Raw genomic sequence first — 21,230 nt, 5'->3', positions numbered from 1 at the left:
AGCGATCCTGCATGATTTTTTCCAACCAATTAGTAACAGGAGTTTGCATTGCAGCAGCGTTAGTTCGACGTTCATACCACCACCTTTGCAAGACATCACGAATGTGATCTAGTAATGGCAAAACAGGTTTATCCCTAGCATCAATAAGCACAGAGTTCATGCTTTCTGCAATGTTAGTTGTCATTATGTTGTATCTATTGCCCGGAAAATGTGATCTAGCCCATTTTGAAGGACTTGCATCCTTGAGATATTGTACAGCTTCAATACTAACCCCTTCTAAAAGCTGCATGGCCTTATCAAAATCCTCAACAATATATGCTCTAGCTGCATCATTAAAAGTTGATATAATCGCGTTGACATTACCTTTAAACTTCTTAGCACGTAAATTTGTACCAAGATGATATGTGCAGTGGCCATGGTGATTATTAGGGAAAACTGTACGTATTGCTTTTGCAATGCTCTTGTGTCTATCCGATATAAAAGCTATATTCGGATCATCCCCAAATGCTTCTTTAAAGCACTCAAAAAACCATGTGTAAGCCGCATCCGTCTCCCCAGGGCCTATTCCATAAGCAAGTGGATAAATTTGATTGTTCCCATCCAAACATGATGCAATATATAACAAACCTCTATATCTATTCTTCAGTGTAGTTCCATCGACAACTACGACTCTCCGCATATGCTGGAACCCTCTAATGCTAGCTCCAAGTGCCATGAAAAAATATAAAAATCTGTTTTGATCATCAGTTTCAATTCGAGTAAACGTGCCCGGATTTTTGCTCTTCAAAACGTGACTCCATAAAGGAAGTTTTGCATATGAATCTTCTGGCGTGCCCCACAAACCCGATAGTGCAACTTCCTTAGCGGCCCATGCTTTGTTGTAGCTTATGTTTACTCCGTAATTAAAGCGAATGTCATGCACGATATCTCGAGGTTTGTATTGCCTTGAAATCCCATCAAACATTGGCTGGATGATGTCTCCGATAACTGAACTTGTTGCTTGACGATGATCCCTTTTCATGATATTTAAAGAGCAAATATGCTCATCTTTGAAGGCCCTAATCATGAAGGCCTCTGTATTATCACCATGTAGTTTGGTAGCACGCATTCGCCACACGCAATTGTCGTTTGCACATACAACCTCATATCGGACTCTATCTCACTTCTTGACCTTGAATTCAAAATTTCTCCTTAGTGCATAAAGACTAATATTCTTCTGTAGCACATTCTTACTCGCAAAGATTTGGTTGATTCGAATGATTTCATGGGCATTGACGGATGAGAAGCGATGGTTGACCCTACGTTCAGCCATGGTTGCCGTCGAATCCTGTCGAATGTCCAAATGGTTTTCGGTACAAGGAGAGGCAAGCACATCATCATTCACATTATCAATTGGAGTACTACCATAAGGAGACTCACCATGTCGACTATCACCAGCTGAAAGTCCCGAATGTTGGGTCCAACAAATGTCTCGTAACCCATCTTCACTACGATCAGTGTTGACCTCAACCTCAAATTGTTCATCTTGATCATAATCATGTCCACGATATTCATTCAAATCATTAATGTCAAAGTGCTCGTTATCATGATCATGTTCCATAGATTGCACATTGTTTTCACACATTTGATTTTCAGAGAATCCAGGTTGAGTTTTCGGCACATGAATTTCGGTCGCTAGGGACTGCATGTCGGCATCAGAGGTACAAGTAGCTATCTCGGGAACTACATATAGTGGGGCAATAGTCATAAATCCTGAACTTGTAGGTATCCTATTCACAACACATCCAGCAGTATCAATACTCTTTGGAACCCTGGATAACACATCAACAATAAGTGGAGATCTGTCTTGAGGTCTGTGTGAACTATACTCTTCTATAAAACTTTGTAGGTCTTCATCATTTTCCACAACGTACGGCTCACATGACAAACACACATGGTATATGAACTTGAAGATTAATTGATGTTGTGTAGAATCTAAGTTGAGAGCGTTGTAGACAACATCTTCAAGTTCGGCCAACGTACAATTCCTTTTGATATGTATAATCTTCGTTCTTTGATGTTGGTATCTCCAGGTACCTTCAGAACATACACTCCATGTTCCATCGTAGAACAGTAAAACTGAAATTTGTGACATTGAGCACAAAGAGTTTACCAATTCAAAACATACTAAGTATCTACTTCTGCAATCGTAGAATCTTTGCTGGAAGGTTTAACTATAATCCTGAAGCAAAAGTAATGAAAAAATACAAATACATTTTTAGTAAATGAGTACATAAAATAAGCCAAACAATTATGTTATTAACGCCTACTGGAATAGCATTTTAAATACAAATACAAATGCATTTTCAGTAAATGAGTAAAGATAAAATAGGAATGCATTTTATGTAAATGAGTACAAATGCTGATTAAGGGAAAAATGTTGCCATATATGTACACATATTTATATTTATAACACACCCTGTGAAATCTGATAGAAGGTACTAGCTGCTGGATAGAGAAGACAAACGAGTTTTGTAGTTGGTCAATGTTTTCCCTTTCTGACCATGTAAATGTTATTTTTTTAATACAATATTGACTAATTAAATTCTTATTCTTAGGCTAATATATAAATATATATATATATATATATTTATTAATTAAATTGATCCATTGAAAGGTCTAATGCTCTAAATTTGACCTCGATATCATCTTTCTGTGAATTCAAACAAAACATTTTTGATTCATTTTTATAATATTATATTTAATTTTTTGTTCATAGTTTATAACGCCTCCTTTGTTCGTACCAATTCATACTTTTTCCTCACTACTAGTATTGTGATAAGGCTAAGTCATTATTTGATTTTGACTTTATCTATCACCTGTACATAAAATATATTTTAGGAAATTTTTTTCATAAAATCAATTAACAAAATTAATATGAAGTATATTGTATTTATTTTTTGGCTTACTTATTAAGCCATTTATGTTTACTATTGGGAGTTCATGATTTCAAAACATTAAGATGGAAAAAATTTATTATAAATGATAAAAAAAATTATGTAAAGAAGTAGCATAAAGCCAAATTATGTATATATATATATATATATATGTATATATATCCACATACTAGGTAATCGTTAACTCCGATCTGCAGAAACGTACAATTTAATTACATCCTTTTGAAGTGTATGGGCTCCACAATGAATATTTTCAGATGATGCAGGGAGAGTGAACTGAACTGAAGAGATTTTGGGATTTTCTGCAATGTTCGTCAATACAAAGAAAGAAGGCTGAAAGGTACCCAACCAACAAAAGAGAAAGAGAGAGGAAGACACAGTATACATTTAATGTGGTAGCAGGACAGAAGTTAATGGGATAGATAGAAATGAGGGATGGTCAAAAAAGTTGTTTTAATATTGTCACCTGTATTCAAGACAGTCAATGAGAAAACTGTTATTTTTACTTTACACTTTCATAGGTATCCATGTATTTAAATAGTTTACAAAAGCCAGACTATTAATTCCCTCCTAACAAGTCTCATTTGGACATACTACCATGGAGCCATTCATGTAAAAGTGATTGATACCATCCATTTAAATTATCATCCTTCTTATTTATTGCTTCTCCACATATCAAATAATATGGATAATTTAATAATGAAATTGGATCCTTACACATCATATTGACACGAGAATCAAGTACAAAAACTAAAAACAAAATCTGAATTAGCAAGAGGAAATTGTACAAGTGTTTTATGAATAAAAACAAGAGAATATTACACCTCCTAGAGAATATTACAGCTCCTAGATAATATTATAGCTCCTACAAAAGCCTCTGTTGGTATCAATCCCGACTTGACCCAATGTTCCCCATCAGAAATGGAAAGGCTTGAAATTGTCACAGCAATTAAACATCAGCCATGGTAGTCAAGGATCACCTGCTGACAACACGATTAACTGTTGGTTGAACAAATATATGAACCCTGCAGATAGCAACTAGCTGTCAATAAGCAAAAAATACTATCTAGTTTGCATGAAAAGAATCATGAAAAGGAAACTCCATATGAATGATAAACTTTCGGGTGTACCATTTTCCAGGGAATCATGAAAACGAAACGAAATACCCTTATGTTTTTTTTTTATATGTTTTTTTCTTTCCTTTCTTCGACGTTTCCCCGCCATCTCTTTATCCATAACCAGACCTTAGGAGCCCTCTGTTTCCTTTCGCATCGGCCGGATTGTAAGCGTGGAGACTGCGCGTTTTGAAGGAGATGGTGAAGAGGCGACTCAGATAGAAAACTGCAAGGTTTTAGAGAGCCTTCTTATCTGCACAAAAATATATGAACAACATAAAATAAAAGTGAAAAATATAATGAGCACTAGGAAATAAAAACCACCATAGCTGAATATATTACCCTCGGTAGAAATGGACGTTTCTGTTAACGTATATAATGTGTAACCATGGAGTTTAAACAGTCAATTTCCCTTATGATTCTCATGTTGATAATGAAGTAAATGCAATAACTGACAGTTTGCATTAAACATTAAGGAAAACAAGAATTATACATGACAACAATAACTGATAACAACGAAAGCAGTAATATTTAATCACCAACAGCAATTATAGTAATAAAATAACTATAACTACAATTATATTAAAACACAAATAAGCGTGCAGACAATTAAATTTAATAAATAAGCAGCATTCAATAATGGAAAACACACAATTACCATCTTTAGAATAACCTCCACAGCACCTTTGCCATCACCAAGAGCTCCATCTATTTCATCAATCACCTAGAGAAAAAGTAGTAACTTCTTTCTTCTGCATACATTCTACAATAAGAAGGGTAACCATAAAAAATAATGCCAACCAAGCACTTTGGCCTCGACTCAACAGTGACAGAGTTCATCTGCACTACATCAACAAACTAACTGTTGTATAAAGTAACCTATAACACAAAGCAATACATTGTAATAGCTAGCGAAAAAAAAAATAAAAAATAAAAACACAAAGTAACTTTATACAAAATTTCCAATCTTAAAAGAATCTAATATTCAGCAGATAAAAATTAATGCAGATCCATGTGAAAAAAAACAAAAACGAAAAAAAAAAAAAGAAGCATATATATACAAATACATACATCAAGGACCAAACCTGTGGATTTCATTTTTGGGGGGGGGGGGGGGGGGTGGGGGGTGGTGTGGTGGGGGGGAGAGGGTTGGTGTGGAAATTGGAAGCTGGATGAAGAAGCATTCACTTGAAAAGAGAAGTTGAGCATCATTGTCACATTCACAGGTAGGTTACTAATTTTAAGTTCTACCCATGTGTGATATTCAAAATCACAATTTCATAGCCACAATTTTATGCTTTGAAAATAAATTAGAGACGCATAGTACTTAGAAATTGAAGGATATAACAGCAGAAAGTTTAACATGACAAGAGTATTACAAAACATTTCTACCAATTGTATATGATCATTGGCACTGTTGACTCCATCTATGCTTCAAATTTTTTAAACAACCATGACAGCTTTCAGAATGCAAAAATCATATGCACTATAAAATGGAAAATGGATTGGAGACACAATAGGAAAGAAGATATGGTACCTGTAGGGCCAAACCATAACCGCCATTCACATCTTGCTCGAAATAAAGTAACTGGAAAATAAAGCAATTAGATTATAAATTTAATGTCACATCAGCAACACAAAAGAAAATGCAGATGCAGAGAGAGAGAGAGAGAGAGAGAGAGTTCATAGTCATCAAACATGGTATATAAACAATTTAAATGCAAAAATATGAAATATACATACCTTAAATTTGCTTTGTGCATTTGAAGTAACTCTTACTACAATACCACACTTGGCTTGTTGCTCGTTGATCGTAACACCAAAGAAATGAGCATTTTGCTTATCCACCTGCAACAAAACAAAATCAAGCAAACGGAAAATTCCAGAAAGAATGAAAGTCCATGATAACAAACATGAAAGCACCTTTCCACTAACTGATGACAGAATGGAATGTATCCCTAGTTGGCTGTACTCCATCCAGCATCATATCATCATACATATCTCTCAGCAAGAAATGCCTACCACCATCGTTATTAAAAAAAAAAAAAAAATAGAACACAACTTTCACAATTTCTCCCAAAAAAAAAAATTCCCAAAACCACTAAAAGAAAATCAAAATTAGAGCTGTTGCCTACCTGTTGCTTCTGCTTCTGCTCCTAGGGCTCTCTAAAATCCTGCAGTTTTCTCTCTGAGTTGCCTCTTCACCATCTCCTTCAAAACGTGCAGTCTCTACGCTTACAATCCGGCCGATTCATGAAAGGAAACAGAGGGCTCCTAAGGATAAAGAGATGGAGGGGAAAAGTCGAAGAAAGGAAAGAAAAAAACATATAAAAAAAAAACATAAGGGTATTTTGGGATTTTAAAAGATTGGAGGGGTAGATCAAAAAAGAAATGAATTGAGGGGGCAAAATTCATGAAGCTCGGTCCTATAGGGGTATTGGGCCAAATTCCCCAAAGGGAAAAATGTGTCACAACATGCTGTGGGCATATCTTTTACCTAGTTTAAGCCCATTAAAAACTATAAATCCAATGTGTAACTTAAAAACCAAACATCAATGAAGGAGTCAAAGGCCCATGTGAGAAACAAGTCCAAGCCCATATAAAACATCACTTTTGGGGGTCACGTGGGGGACCCACTTTTTTACACTTAGATATAGGTCGCAGCCCTTTGCGACAAGTCAGCACCCTCTATTTAAGCTATAAATGTATACCACTATTATTTAACACTTTGGTAAATCCTATCAAGTACTAATCTTCCTCTCTAGCTGAGGAGCTCACTAGTCACTACAGGCCATGGAAAGGAAAAAGACCTTAGTGCACCTCGCATTTGGTTGGGCACTTGCACCTAGGTCCCACAAATGCATGCGAGTAGGATTACTGAAGTTTTTCTCCATGTAAAGAGGTGAAAAATCCGGCGACAACACATCAAATAATAATAATAATAAACAAAAATAGAGCTGGAACATATGTATGTATACAAGTCATGCAATTTTGCCATAACGACAAAGCCTTAATTAGAAAAGCCCAAATATATATATATATATATATATATATATGAAAACTACCACATAAAACAGCTTTTGCTTGGGATGGTCCAAACAACTGATTTCTGCAGACGTGGAAGAAATGGGAAAAAAAAGGACATGAGGATGTGGAATATGTGGAAAAAAGGGAACGCCACAAAATAGAAACAACTTTAAAAACAGAATAAACATGCATATATATATATATATATATATATATCATATTCATCACATGGAGAAAGCTTTTGCATGGGATGACGAAATAACTATTGATACAGATGTGGAAGATCAATGAAAAACAAGGACATATATATGAAATTCAGTTCGTTAACTAACAGCTTCAAAAGAACTCAGTTCGTTAAGTAAAAACTTTCTTGGCGACAAAATAGTAACAACTTTAAAAATAGAATAAACATGCATATATATATATATATATATATATATATCATATTCATAGCATGGAGCAAATTGGGTGACGAAACAACAATTGCTGCAGATGTGAAATATCAATGGAAAAACAAGGACATATATATATGAAAACAAAAGAAAACAAAAAAACAGAACTGAATCATTACGTTAAGCTACTGCTTTAAAATATACCATTAAACATGTTATATATATGTACAATGATTGGCAATGAGTCGATATCCATATGGAAAAAAACTCTAGTAATCCCGGAGTAAGACGTTAGTGTGAAATCCTTCCATTCAACGAATGACATTTGGATAATTTAACCATATCAGATTATCCAATTTAACTGCTCCAAACGTAAATTTGAAGGGGTAGAGTTCATCTTCTCCTCATTCATCTGCTGTCAATTAGAAAACAACACCATAAATTGTAACCCATCAAAAACTCTATTGAAATTTGGTTGAGAAAGTGGTTTGACCGGTGAAAATCATAGAAGAAAAAACTTTCTCGGAATCTTGTTGAATTCTTCCTCCATCCAAGCATTCCTCCCCCGCAACCCCCTCCTCTTCCCTTAATGGTGAGATCTGATATTTCATTTTTTTTTTTTTAATAAAGAATAAAAAATAAAAAATAAAAATCGTAAATCTGGTCTTTTTTCACATTTTCTTCAATGGTCTTTTAAGTTATTTTTGTTTGTTCGAGGTTTTCTCCAGCAGTCTAATGTTTCTTCCACATTCATTTGAACTGATTGAATAAAAAACCTCTTCAATCAATTTGATTGAAGAAAAAAGTTTGAAGATGGCCAAGAGATTGGCTTTTTTTGGATGGAAATTAGATGGACTAACCTGTTGACGACGATTGAAAGAGAAAAGGCTTTTTCCGTTTGAATGTCAACGTGGTTATGAAGCTGATGTATAAAATTGTCCACGTGTCATTCAATGAATGGAAGGAGTTCCCACTCATTCAGTACTCCGGGAGTACTAGAATTTTTTCATATCTATATTGTATATATAACGTACTTATAAAGCAGTGATAATATAAGAAATATTACTTAAAGCAAAAAATAAAAATAAAAAAGAAGAAGATAATATAAGAAATATTACAGTCTTGTATCCGGATTATGTGTCTTATTTTTACCTCCATTCCTATCTATTATTGGTAGAAATGCCACATCATTAAAGAAATAGAAAAATAAATAAATAAACAAAAATTATAAATGAAAAAATAATTACTTTTAAAAATAAGGGTGAAATTCTATGTTTGGATTTAAAGTATAGGGAAAGAGAAAATTTTCACCCTCAATTACCAGATGGTAAACCAAAGGTTTGGACCCCTAGTTGATTTTATACAATTTTAGTTGTTGAAGATTAACAATAATAATGCTTCTTTAAAATAATAATAATATTTGAAATGCCAAATTTATTTAGACATTGCAAATAGGGTGGTAATATTTAATTAATAGATTATTAATTTCATTTAATCATTTAAAGGTTAACTTGTAAATTTTTCAATCAATAATATATAATCATGTTATTTACCGAATCATTTGGAGTCCCAAGCACTTTTGGATTGAAGAGATGATTTTATGCTGATAAAATTTTCAAAAAGTATTCCAGGAATTTTCTATCTTAAGGACATTAGCAAAGAAAATATTTTCCATAGTGAAATGCATGGACGCGGAACCCACGCCAATAAGAAAACAAAATCAATTGTAGAGAACAAAAAGAAAAAATGTAGGGGGCTTAGTAACGTAGAAAATATTTTGCACTTCCAGATGATGAGTCATGAGTAAATGGACGTGAAATGAAACCCACGCCCCAACAAAAAAAAAAAACAAAAAAAAATGAAAAAGAAAAATGCACGTGAGGGATGAGAGATGAGTAAAAGCTAAATGGGAAAATATAGCTCGACTGTCAAGAGTCTAAGTCCAAAGGCTAATCCTGATTTCTTAAACAGGTTCAAGAAGCAAATGATATGGGATGAGACTTCATTTTCTCGATTAAGACTACTCTTTGACTTTTGTATCAATCCCATCATTCTTGTAATTGAATAAAATGTGCGTTTGTGTGATAAACGTTAAAGAATAAATTAGTGAGAGAAACGTTGGCCCTTGGGATCGATATCCATAGAAAATATGGTGAATGGTGTTTCTTATACAAGGTTTATTTCTTTCAATTTGAGCTACATCAAAATATTATTAACTCTCCCAATTTTCAGACTCATGTATCACTACCATATATAACATGGGTGGCTGTTTTCCCCTGCAGCTCTTGCTGAAACTTGTGCTTCTGTCAATTGTAGCAGGCAAAGTTTCAGCTTTTGGTTCGAGTTTTGGTATTGATTATTCTGAGAACACTCGGTGTATATATAGGGAAGGAGAGACAAGCACTCCTCAAGTTCAAACAAGGCCTTCAAGATGATGGAGGAATGCTTTCTTCTTGGGCAAGAAATGAAGATTGTTGCATATCATGGAAAGAAGTCCGATGCAGTAATACAACAGGTCACGTTATCATGCTTGATCTGCTCGTCCTTCAGAGAAGGCTTGCTACATATTCCCTAATAAAATGCTTTTATTGATCCCTAATAAAATACTTTTATTGATTGAAGACTTTTATTTTAGATTATTTTCTGGCAATGGGGTAGGTGTGTTTTTACAAAATTAAAGATGAGATTCTGGGTATATATTCCCTAATAAAATACTTTTATTGATCGGAGACTTTTATTTTGGATTATTTTCTATTCAGTATTGTAGTAAAACTATATTCTTTCAATGAATGGAAGCATTGTAAAGAAAGTTTGGTCAATTGCACATGTTAGAATCACTTGATTTGTCAGGAAATCAGATATCAGGTAACATTCCTGAAAGCTTTTCCAATTTAACTTTTCTTGGAGTTTTGGACTTGTCTCAAAACATCTTGAGTGGTAGAATTCCATTAAGCAACCAACCACAGGGTAATGCTCCTGCTTATATGGGAAATGAGGGACTTTGTGGAAAACTTCTCACAAAAAAGTGCCAGGAGATGAGACAGATGAAGGCTCCAGTGCCACTATAGGGATCGGATATTTTGTAGGATTCTCGGGACTTTATGGCCCTTTATTGCTCAAACATTCTAGGAGAAACGCCTATTTTAAGTTCCTGAATGATACAGAAGATTGGATATACTCAAAAACTAAAGCATCTAAAACAAGACCAACGCAGAAGAGACAGTAAGTTAGAAGGTAAGTAAGCCTATAATTATTTCGGGTTTCTGGTGTTGTTTGTATTGTGGACTTCAGTTGATAATCAGTGTGTAATCAAAAAATATATTGTATCCAAATTTCCAGAGAATAATGTCCTAGAAATTATAATGGTTCTCAAAACATTTGAGCATGCCAAAATGTTTCAAAGTTGTAGACTTGTAGTATCTTTTTTACCCTTATTTTTCTTTTCTTTTGTTATACTATTTAGGAGCCTGAAGTTTCCAGAGATGCATTTTAATATTTTTCAGAAAAGCTAGAAAGTATGTTGTAGGAGGTCTAGTGATCTACGTCAATGTTCTGATTTGCTTTCTAGTCTAGAATGTGAAATTTTAAAAAATGAAGAAATTATTGTGTTATACTTGTTTCAAGACAAGTATTTTACAGGAGCTCCATCCATATAATATATATATATATATATACACACACACATATATATAAAAAGTGATATAGGAAAAGGGAAAATAAAGAAAGAAAAAAAAAATGTGTGCAATTTCACAGTGGACTCTTTAAGTCATATAAATTTATAATTTGCGTTGGATTTTAAGACAGTAAAACATTAGAGGATAATGGTCTTAGAAACTCAAAGGAGCAAAGGCATGACAGAGTTTAGCAAGAAGAAAACTTTCCCTGTTCGAAGACTACCAGCTGTCCACATTTATTAACTAAAATGAAGAGTAAACAGCCATGAGATGAGTTTGCAATTAAGCTCGTCATTTCATGCCTGTGTGTGTGCATTATTTCTACTACCTTTTTTCCAAGAAAGTGTCCACCTAATTATTTTATAAGGTTCTTCTAACGTACAATGTTAAGTCAAGACTCAAGAGTCAAAAACAAGTTAAACCTGTTGGATAATTGCTGAAACTATTGAAAAAATGAATCGGGAGCTTTATTGTTTTGAAAAAATTTAACTAATTGAATTGATATTAAAAACAGATCAGAGGAGAGGCCAAGAGTAAAGGAAGTAATGGCCAAAAACACTTAAACGGGATTTTTGGGCTTCATTCACATTGGCGTTCCAAAATAACATCAAGAAGCTTTCTAATTCAAGTTAACAATCCAACCGCCTCACAAGCATGCCTTGATTTCTAACACATCAACTAACACGTGTTCTTGTATATAATTTCACAATTTAATATTGCCAACTAAATCTACCCAATAGAAAACTTTCTTAACCATGAAGCATCCATCAAATAATTGCCAAAATTACAAAATATTATTATTTTTTTTTTTAACATCGCATTTTAATTTGTAATTTTGGCATAGCTTTTGAAGATTTCTAGCTTTTTAATTGTTGTCGCTTTTGTAAACATTTCTGCCAGTTGCTATGTTGTGTTGACAAGTTCTAGTTTAATTTCTTCTTTTTCAACCAAATTTCTGGTAAACTGATGTTGAATCTATGTGTGCTTTGTCCTGTAGTGGAACATTGAATTTTTTGTTATGGTTATTGTTGACATATTATCGCACCTGATGATTGTTGAAGCATTTTCTTCATGTTGCATATCTGGTAGAATTCTTCTAAGCCATACTACTTCACTTGTTGCATCTGTAGCTGATATATATTCTGCTTCTACTGAAGATAGTGTCACAGTCCTTTGCTTCTTTGATGACCAAGAAATTGGTTTTGTACCTGAGCATAATAAATATCCTAAGGTGCTTTTGCGGTCATCTACAGAACATATCCAATCACTATCTGTATATCCAATAAGCTTATCATCTGCTTCTCTAACATTCTTAATTCCTAGTTTTCTGATATCTTATAGATAGCGAAGAATTCTTTTTGCTGTAGTATAGTGATTTTTATTAGGCTCCTATATGAATTTGAAAATATAACTGACAGCAAAGACAATATCTGGCCTGATATTTGTTAGATAAATGAGGCATCCAACTAAGCTTCTTTAATTTTTTGTATCAACTTTCTCTACGCCATCATCCTTATGCAACTTCTCATTTTATACCATTGGTGCAGACACCAGTTTACAGTTGTCCATATGAAACCATTTGAGAAGATCATCTAAATATTTTTGTTGAGAAATAAATATTTCTCCTTTTGCTTGTTAAACTTGGATGCCAAGAAAATATTTCATTAGGCCAAGATCTAGTATCTCTTATTCTTTCATTATTGCACTTTGAATTCTTTTACCATTTTTATATTAGTATCAGTATAAATCAAATCTCAACATATAAGCAGACAATGAGAATATCTTGAATACCTTCTTTTTTGACATATAAGAAAAGCTCACTTAGACCCCGTTGAAATCTATTTTGTCTTAAAGTATTAATCAATTTGGTTGTTCCAAGTAGTCCATATAGCGCCTTCCTTAATCGTAAGACTTTATTTTCTTGTTCTTTGATTGTTTAACCCATAGATTGTTCCACATATATTTCCTCTTTGAGTTCTCTATTAAGAAAAGTTGATTTGACATCCAGTTGATAGAGTGGTACCTCCATTTGAGCTGCTAATGTGAGAACTGTTCTAACAGTTTCCATTCGAGCAACTGGTGCAAACGTCTCGTTAAAGTTGATTCCTGGCTGTTGGGAATAGCCCTTGGCGATTAGCCGTACTTTGTATTTCTAAATTGTTTCATCTTCTTTGTACTTGGTTTTGTAGACCCATTTGAGTCCACTAACATCTTTGCCTTTAGGTAGATCCACCAGTTCCCATGTAGCGTTCTTTTTAATTGTTGCAATTTCTTCATCCATTGCTTTAATCCAGATATTTTCTTTTGCAACTTCTTCAAAATTTTAAGGCTCACATGTAAAAAATATCATATTAGTAGATTCACAAATATCTATGATTGAGCGAACCATTTTTTACTGTGATTCATCATCTGAACATATATCCATTATCTGGATTAGGCTTAGAGTTTCTTGATAACTTGTGCTTGGACCAGGATTTTAAACTGGTTGAGAATCTGCTTTATCTTGAATAGGAACCTCTTCAAGTATTTTTGCTCCTGTTTTGAAAGTGTTTTTCCCAATTATATGTTGCAGACTCGTCAAACATAACATCTTTAGAAATTATCAGTCTAATATTGCCAACTAAATCTACTCAATAAAAAACTTTCTTAACCATTAAGCATCCAATCAAATAATTGCCAAAATTACAAGTTATTATTTATTTTATTATTTTATTATTTATTTTTTAACAAAACCTTATTCCACATTAAAATGGATGTAGAACCCAGGCCAAAGAAAATTCAAAACGAAGGGAAACGAAGTTTTGGTCTTACATTTTATTTTATTTTTATTTTATTTTTATTTTATTTTATTTTATTTTAAGATAGCAGTGGTCTTTCTTTAATTTGAAAAGCAGAAAATATTATTTTTGCACTTCCACAGTGACTGGAATGGACGTGAAACGCGAGCTGAAGAAAGCACGTGAAGCATCAAAGATGACTAATTAAGAGCTAAATTGGAAAATGAGCAGCCGCAAGGGGATACGGATATAAAGTGGACATAACATTTAGTCATATACCTAATAATTAAATAAATAAAATGATAGTCCGGGAGATACGAATCTTGGAATATCAAACTTTTTGTTAAGTTTCTTCCATGGTGCTCCAGCCAATTTCGTAGAAGAGATGGACTGAAAATATGGCTAATTAATTAGTGCACATATGCAACATGTACATGGACGTGTTAAAAAGTAGATCAAATTAATTAGCAATAATTTATATATAAATATAAGTTGAGTCTGTGTCAGCTTCGTAGTGTGAACGATAATGTTTTTTTTTTTTTTTTTTTTTTTTTTTTTTTTGGGCGCATGAGAATTAACGTCTCTCCTGCATATTATATAACGTCTGGCGGGCCGAAATAATTTTACTCGTTTTCAGACTACTTTATTCTACTCGTCTTTCGACTCCTTTTGGCTTTTTTGAATCAATCTTGGTGAATAAAATTAACGTATTTGTGTAATAAACTATTTAAAGTTTTACAAAAAGGAAACTGAAGTACTGTCTTGGGATATCCATAGATAGAACGAGCAAGGTTGCTCCTTATGGTTATAAAAAGAGTTATTTCTCTCAATTTGAAGTAGATCAAATATTATATTAACTCTCACATTTACAAATTACTCAATGTATTACAACCATATATCCATGGGTGGTTGTTTTCACGAGCTCTTGCTGAAACTTGTGCTTGTATCAATTGTAGCAGGCACAGTTTCAGTTTTGGGTTCAAGTTTTGGTACTAATTATTCCAACAATATTCGGTGCATCGAGAAGGAGAGGCAAGCACTCCTCAAGTTCAAACAGGGCCTTGAAGACGAAGGAGGTTCGCTTTCTTCCTGGGGAAGCACTGAAGATTGTTGCATATCTTGGAAAGGAGTCCGATGCAGTAATTCAACAGGTCATGTTGTCATGCTTGATCTGCACTCAGAGGAGACTTGCTTGGGGTACACTCAGAGGAGATTTGCACCCCAAGCCTGCATCTTAAGTGGTGAGATGAACAATGCACTGTTGGAGTTGAAATATCTGAATTATTTAGACTTGAGTTTCCGATATTTCAATAACACCAACTTCCTCGAGTTGATCACTTCCTTCTCTAATTTGAGATATCTAAATCTCTCTTATGGTGGTTTGAGTGGAACAATACCAAGCCAGTTTGGAAATTTGTCGAATTTAATTTCACTTGATCTCAGGGGAAACACTGACTTGGAGGCCAAAAATCTCGATTGGCTCTCCCATCTTCCATCTCTGAGACACTTGGACATGGACGGTGTGAATCTAAGCAAGGCTGTGGATTGGCTGCAAGTGGTTAACATGCTCCCTTCTCTACAGCATTTGAGTCTAAGAGAATGTGGGCTTTCCACTGTGACTCCTCCTCCAACTCTATTCAATATTAATTCCTCTGCTTCACTTTCATTCCTTGATCTCAGTGATAACCAAATCACCTCCATGATATTTCCTTCGTTGTTGAGACATGCCAACAGCCTTGTTTTTCTTGACCTCTCTTTTAATGATTTACGCGGTTCATTTCCACATCACACTTTGGAGAAAGCAATATCACTTGTTCATCTCGATCTTTCTTACAATCACCTAGAAAGGATCGTACCAAAATCCTTGGAGAATTTTCAGAGTCTGCAGGTACTTAATTTATCATCAAATAATCTCAGTGGAGAGGTGCTTATTGATTTTGCCAAACTCCCATCCTTGAAGGAGTTGCGTTTGTCCAACAATCACTTAAATGGGAATCTCCCCTTAAGTGTAGGGAAGCTGTCCAAGCTTGAGGTTTTGGATGTTTCTTCAAATTCTTTGGATGGCACCATCACCCAAGCCCACTTGTTGAATTTCTCCCTCCTAAAAGAGTTGGATTTCTCTTACAATTCATTCTCATTGAACTTCAGTTCAGCTTGGGTTCCCACATTTCAATTGGACACTTTGAAATTGAGCTCCTGCAAAGTATCGGGATCAAAGTTTCCTCAATGGCTTCAAACCCAAAAGAAACCACGGCACCTGGATATATCCAATGCAAGCATTTCAGACACCATCCCCAACTGGTTTTGGGACATGTCTTACAAGTTGAGATATGTGAATCTATCTTACAACCAGATCAACGGCATGGTGCCAGACTTATCCTCAAGGTTTGTTGGTGTTAGAGTTAGTGACCCGAATTCTTGTTGACCCGACCCGAAAAGCTCGCGGTGCGACCCATTTGGTGAAACTAATTTTGGAAAAAAATTTGGGGCTCTGTGGTGGAAGCGGAGGTCTCGGGCCGATAGGGTTTCTTCCGGTATGGACCTGTTCAATTTTAGGGTTTCTTCCGTACTATATATATATATATATATTTTTGTTCGGCTGTAATTGGGGGTTTTAGGGTATCTCGAAATTTGGCTCACCTTTGTACCAATCTTCCGATATTGGATTTGCTTCTCCCTGCCCGTGGTTTTTCCCGTCAAGGGTTTCCACGTAAATTGTGTGTTTATTCTTCGTTTTCTTTGTTTCCGTTGCTATTTGTTTTTCTCCCAATTCCGTAACAAGTGGTATCAGAGCCTCGTCGATCTATTTGGGAATTTTTTTTTTTTTTTTCGATCATGGCAACAAAGTTCGACATTGAGAAATTTGAGCACAACATGAGTTTCTCCATGTGGCAAGTCAAGATGAAGGCGATTTTGACACAGAATGGTTTACACAAGGCGTTGGTTGGCAAGGAGCAGATGCCGTCTTCGTGGGATGCCGAAAAGAAAGCCGAGGTTGATGAGCGTACCCTATCCACCATTCAGCTATGCTTGTCCAATGAAGTTTTGAAGGAGGTCCTTGATCAGAAGACAACAAAGGACTTATGGGACAAGTTGGAATCTTTGTACATCACAAAGAATCTCACAACGAAACTGATTGCGAAGCACCGTCTATACACCCTTTCTATGGTTGAAGGTACATCTATTAAAACACACATAGATGACTTTTCTACTATTTTGTTGGATCTGGCGAACATGGACATTAAATATGATGATGAAGACCAGGCCCTAATGCTACTACGTTCTTTACCTCCATCGTACAAAAATTTTAGGGAGACTTTGATTTACAGTAATAAAATCCTAAAATTGGAGGACGTGAAAGCTTCTTTATATTCTAAGGAGTTGTTTGATAAGGAGTTGACCAGCAGTTCGGATAACAATAATTTTGGGAGTTCCGGAGGAGAGGGTTTGATTGTTAGAGGTAGAACATCATCTAGAGATCAAAATAACAATGGTGGTAGTCGGCCAAGATCGAAGTCAAGGTTCAGAAACCTTATTTGTCACTACTGTAAGAAAAAGGGGCACATCAAAACTGAATGTCATAAGCTTCAGAATAAAAATAATGAAAAGAGTAAGGAACATGCCGAAGCCAGTGTCGCACATGAGGAAATTGAAGATGGAGATGTTTATTCAGTGACTGAGGATAGTTCGGGCAAGCAGGGATGGATTTTGGATTCAGCCTGTTCGTTTCACATCTGTCTCCATAGGGATTGGTTCTCTTCTTATGTTCCGGTGGATAAAGGTGTTGTGCTGATGGGAGATGATCATCCTTGCTGTGTCATCGGCATTGGAACTGTAAGGGTGAAGATGCATGATGGAATTATCAGAACACTATCTGAGGTACGTCACGTTCCAGATATGTCTAAAAATTTAATTTCTTTATCTGCTTTGGACAAGTCTGGTTGTTCTTTTTCTGGTGGAGGTGGAGTTTTGAGGGTTCTGAAGGGTGCTTTGGTGGTGATGAAAGCTAGCCTGGTTGGTACATTATACAGGCTACAAGGTTCTGTGGTAATGGGGTCGGCTGCTGTTTCAGTGTCCATGTCAGATTCGGATGTTACTCGTTTGTGGCATATGAGATTGGGCCATATGAGTGAGAAAGGTTTGGCGATGTTGAGCAAACGGAGTTTGCTTGGTGATCGGAGTATCTCGAAGTTGGAGTTTTGTGAACATTGTGTGTTTGGGAAGCAGAAGAGAGTTAGCTTCAGTACTGGAATTCACAAAACCAAAGGTACTCTAGACTACATTCATTCAGATCTTTGGGGACCCGCACGTACTGCTTCTAAGGGTGGTGGCAGATATATGTTGACCTTCATTGATGATTTCTCCAGGAAGGTCTGGGTATATTTTTTGAAGCACAAGAATGACGTATTTGCTATCTTCAAGCAATGGAAAGCTTTGGTAGAGAAGTAGACGGAAAGAAGGGTGAAGGGCCTTCGTACAGATAATGGATTGGAGTTCTATGATGGTGTTTTCAATGAGTTTTGTAGAAACGAAGGGATTGTTAGACATCTCACAGTTAGAGGAACTCCGCAGAAAAATGGTGTGGCTGAGCGGATGAACAAAACTCTTATGGAGAAAGTCCGATGCATGCTGTCGAATTCTGGGTTAGCACAGGAATTTTGGGCAGAAGCAGCTGCTACAGCTTGCTACTTGGTGAATCGTTCTCCATCGGCAGCAATCGATTGCAAGACTCTTGAAGAGGTATGGTCTGGAAAACCTGCTAATTATTTAGATTTGAAGGTGTTTGGATGCCCTGCCTATGTTCATGTTAATGATGGTAAGCTTGAGCCTAGATCGAATAAGGGCATATTTCTTGGTTACCCGCAGGGTATAAAAGGATACAGAGTTTGGCTTCCTGATCCAAAGTCATCTAAGGTTGTGATTAGCAGGGATGTTGTGTTTGATGAGATGGCAATGCTGCATCCGAAAAAGGAGCTCATTGTTTCAGACAGTATGCCAAAGCAGGTGGAGTTTAGGGTGGAGGAAGTAAGTACTTCACAGAATGGTTCAGTTTCAGGCCCATTTGAGACACCCACTCATGTGGAAGAAGAGAGAATTGAGGAGGTGCAGGAGCATTCGATTGCCAAGGATAGACCTCGCAGGGAGATCAAGAAGCCCTCTAGTTTAGCTGACTATGTCACTTTTGCTTGTGTTGCAGCATAGGAGATCGAGAGTCCCAGTGATCCTTGCAACTATTATGAAGCCATTTCATGTGAGGATTCTGCAAAGTGGTTAATTGCTATGCAGGAAGAGGTGGAGTCGCTTCATAAGAACCACACTTGGGAGTTGGCATTACCTCCAGAGGGTAAGAAGATTGTGGGATGCAAGTGGGTCTACAAAAAGAAAGAAGGCATTCCTGGTGTTGAAGATGCGAGGTACAAAGCACGTCTAGTAGCGAAGGGGTATTCAAAGGTACAGGGAGTTGATTTTAATGATATATTTTCCCCTGTCATTAAACATACTTCTATTCGTGCTTTGTTAGCGCTAGTTGCTATGCATGATTTAGAGTTGGAGCAACTAGATGTGAAGACCGCTTTCTTGCATGGTGAGCTTGAGGAGACAATTTATATGCAGCAACCCGAAGGTTTCGAGGTTGAAGGAAAAGAGGATCATGTGTGTTTGTTGAAAAGGTCCTTGTATGGTTTGAAGCAATCCCCTCGTCAGTGGTACAAGCGGTTTGATGGGTTTATGGTTAGCCATGGCTATTCTAGAAGCCAATATGATAGCTGTGTGTATTTTAGGAAGTTGGAAGATGGCTCATTTATCTATTTGTTGCTTTATGTTGATGATATGCTGATAGTGGCCAAGAAGAAATCCGATATCAACAGATTGAAAGCAGAATTGAGTGGTGAATTTGAGATGAAAGATTTGGGAGCGGCAAAGAAGATTCTTGGTATGGAGATTGAGAGAGATAGATCTGCAGGTAAACTTTTCTTGACTCAAAGATCTTTTGTTGAGAAAGTTCTGGAGCGTTTTGGAATGAAGAACGCTAAACCTGTAAGTACTCCATTAGCTACTCATTTTAGATTGTCTGCTGATATGTCACCACAGTCGGATAGAGATATTGAGTATATGTCACATGTTCCTTATTCTAGTGCTGTTGGTAGTTTGATGTATGCTATGGTGTGTACCCGTCCTGACATTGCACATGCTGTTAGTGTTGTGAGCCGGTATATGGCTAATCCTGGCAAACAACACTGGCAAGCTGTCAAGTGGATTCTAAGGTACTTGAGAGGCACTACTAACACTTGTTTAGAGTTTGGTGGAAGTAAGGAGGGTGTAAATGGATATGTTGATGCAGATTTTGCTGGGGACCTTGATAGAAGGAGGTCCACTACTGGTTATGTATTTACTCTTGGAGATACTTCTATCAGTTGGAAGTCTGTTTTGCAAGCAACAGTTGCACTATCAACTACAGAAGCTGAATATATGGCTATAGCTGAAGCGGTGAAAGAAGCTATTTGGTTAAAGGCGTTGATAGGTGAGTTAAGCTCTAAGCAGGAGAGTACGGTCATCAATTGTGATAGTCAGAGTGCTATCTATCTCACCAAGGATCAGATGTTTCACGAGAGGACAAAACATATAGATGTTCGGTATCATTTTGTACGTGATGTTATTGCTCGTGGAGATATTGTTGTCAGCAAGGTGAGTACTCATGATAATCCTGCTGACATGATGACCAAGGCACTTCCAGTAGCCAAGTTTGAGCATTGCTTGGACTTGGTTGGTGTTTGTTGTTGAGCTTTGCCTTTAGGGGCTTTTTGTGGAAGAGGATGGCAACTTTTATCGAAGATTGGAGTTTTGTATGTTTTTTCATTCCTTATATGGAATTCGTGTCAAGGTGGAGATTGTTAGAGTTAGTGACCCGAATTCTTGTTGACCCGACCCGAAAAGCTCACGGTGCGACCCATTTGGTGAAACTAATTTTGGAGAAAAATTTGGGGCTCTGTGGTGGAAGCGGAGGTCTTGGGCCGATAGGGTTTCTTCCGGTATGGACCTGTTCAATTTTAGGGTTTCTTCCGTACTATATATATATATATATTTTTGTTCGGCTGTAATTGGGGGTTTTAGGGTATCTCGAAATTTGGCTCACCTTTGTACCAATCTTCCGATATTGGATTTGCTTCTCCCTGCCCGTGGTTTTACCCGTCAAGGGTTTCCACGTAAATTGTGTGTTTGTTCTTCGTTTTCTTTGTTTCCGTTGCTATTTGTTTTTCTCCCAATTCCGTAACAGTTGGTTTCCCTGCTATAGATTTGAGTCATAACAAGT

The 21,230-nt window shown here is 36.1% G+C and overlaps 2 protein-coding genes across 4 annotated transcripts; one reads left to right on the top strand and one right to left on the bottom strand.

Annotated features, from left to right (window-relative positions):
• Positions 1-3,611: 3,611 nt before the first annotated feature.
• LOC132805127 (chaperone protein dnaJ 15-like) lies at positions 3,612-6,329 on the bottom strand. 3 transcript variants are annotated; one of them, XR_009640489.1, is made up of 7 exons: positions 6,187-6,329; positions 5,975-6,069; positions 5,795-5,899; positions 5,589-5,639; positions 4,710-4,814; positions 4,067-4,304; positions 3,612-3,961 (listed from the first exon to the last, which is right to left on the bottom strand). XR_009640489.1 is itself a non-coding variant. In XM_060819957.1 (4 exons), exons 2-4 carry the CDS (start codon positions 6,026-6,028, stop codon positions 4,776-4,778), a joined length of 324 nt encoding a protein of 107 aa, XP_060675940.1. In that variant the 5' UTR covers positions 6,029-6,069; positions 6,187-6,329; the 3' UTR covers positions 4,444-4,775. The 3 variants fall into 3 exon arrangements, 2 of the variants coding, with proteins under 2 accessions (XP_060675940.1, XP_060675941.1); XM_060819957.1 differs by lacking the exons at positions 3,612-3,961; positions 4,067-4,304 and having other exon boundaries at positions 4,444-4,814; positions 5,795-6,069; XM_060819958.1 differs by lacking the exons at positions 3,612-3,961; positions 4,067-4,304; positions 4,710-4,814 and having other exon boundaries at positions 5,342-5,639.
• An 8,493-nt stretch (positions 6,330-14,822) lies between these two features.
• On the top strand, positions 14,823-19,448 carry LOC107414619 (receptor-like protein EIX2). The gene is made up of 2 exons (XM_060819876.1): positions 14,823-16,322; positions 19,443-19,448. The coding sequence occupies exons 1-2, from the start codon at positions 14,823-14,825 to the stop codon at positions 19,446-19,448; spliced, it is 1,506 nt and encodes a 501-aa protein (XP_060675859.1).
• The last annotated feature ends 1,782 nt before the right edge of the window (positions 19,449-21,230 follow it).

The sequence above is a fragment of the Ziziphus jujuba genome, chromosome 8, assembly GCF_031755915.1.
Source record: "Ziziphus jujuba cultivar Dongzao chromosome 8, ASM3175591v1".
NCBI lineage: Eukaryota > Viridiplantae > Streptophyta > Magnoliopsida > Rosales > Rhamnaceae > Ziziphus > Ziziphus jujuba.
This window is presented reverse-complemented; position numbering and strand designations above follow the sequence as displayed.

Excerpts from the sequence above, each read along its gene's own strand:
- LOC132805127 (XM_060819957.1), bottom strand. The coding sequence starts at position 6,028 with ATGGAGTACAGCCAACTAGGGATACATTCCATTCTGTCATCAGTTAGT. Across the intron at positions 5,640-5,794 it reads ATGCACAAAGCAAATTTAAG|TTACTTTATTTCGAGCAAGA; the intron begins GTATGTATATTT and ends TTTATTTTCCAG. Across the intron at positions 4,815-5,588 it reads GTTATGGTTTGGCCCTACAG|AATGTATGCAGAAGAAAGAA; the intron begins GTACCATATCTT and ends TTCTTATTGTAG.
- LOC107414619 (XM_060819876.1), top strand. The coding sequence starts at position 14,823 with ATGGGTGGTTGTTTTCACGAGCTCTTGCTGAAACTTGTGCTTGTATCA.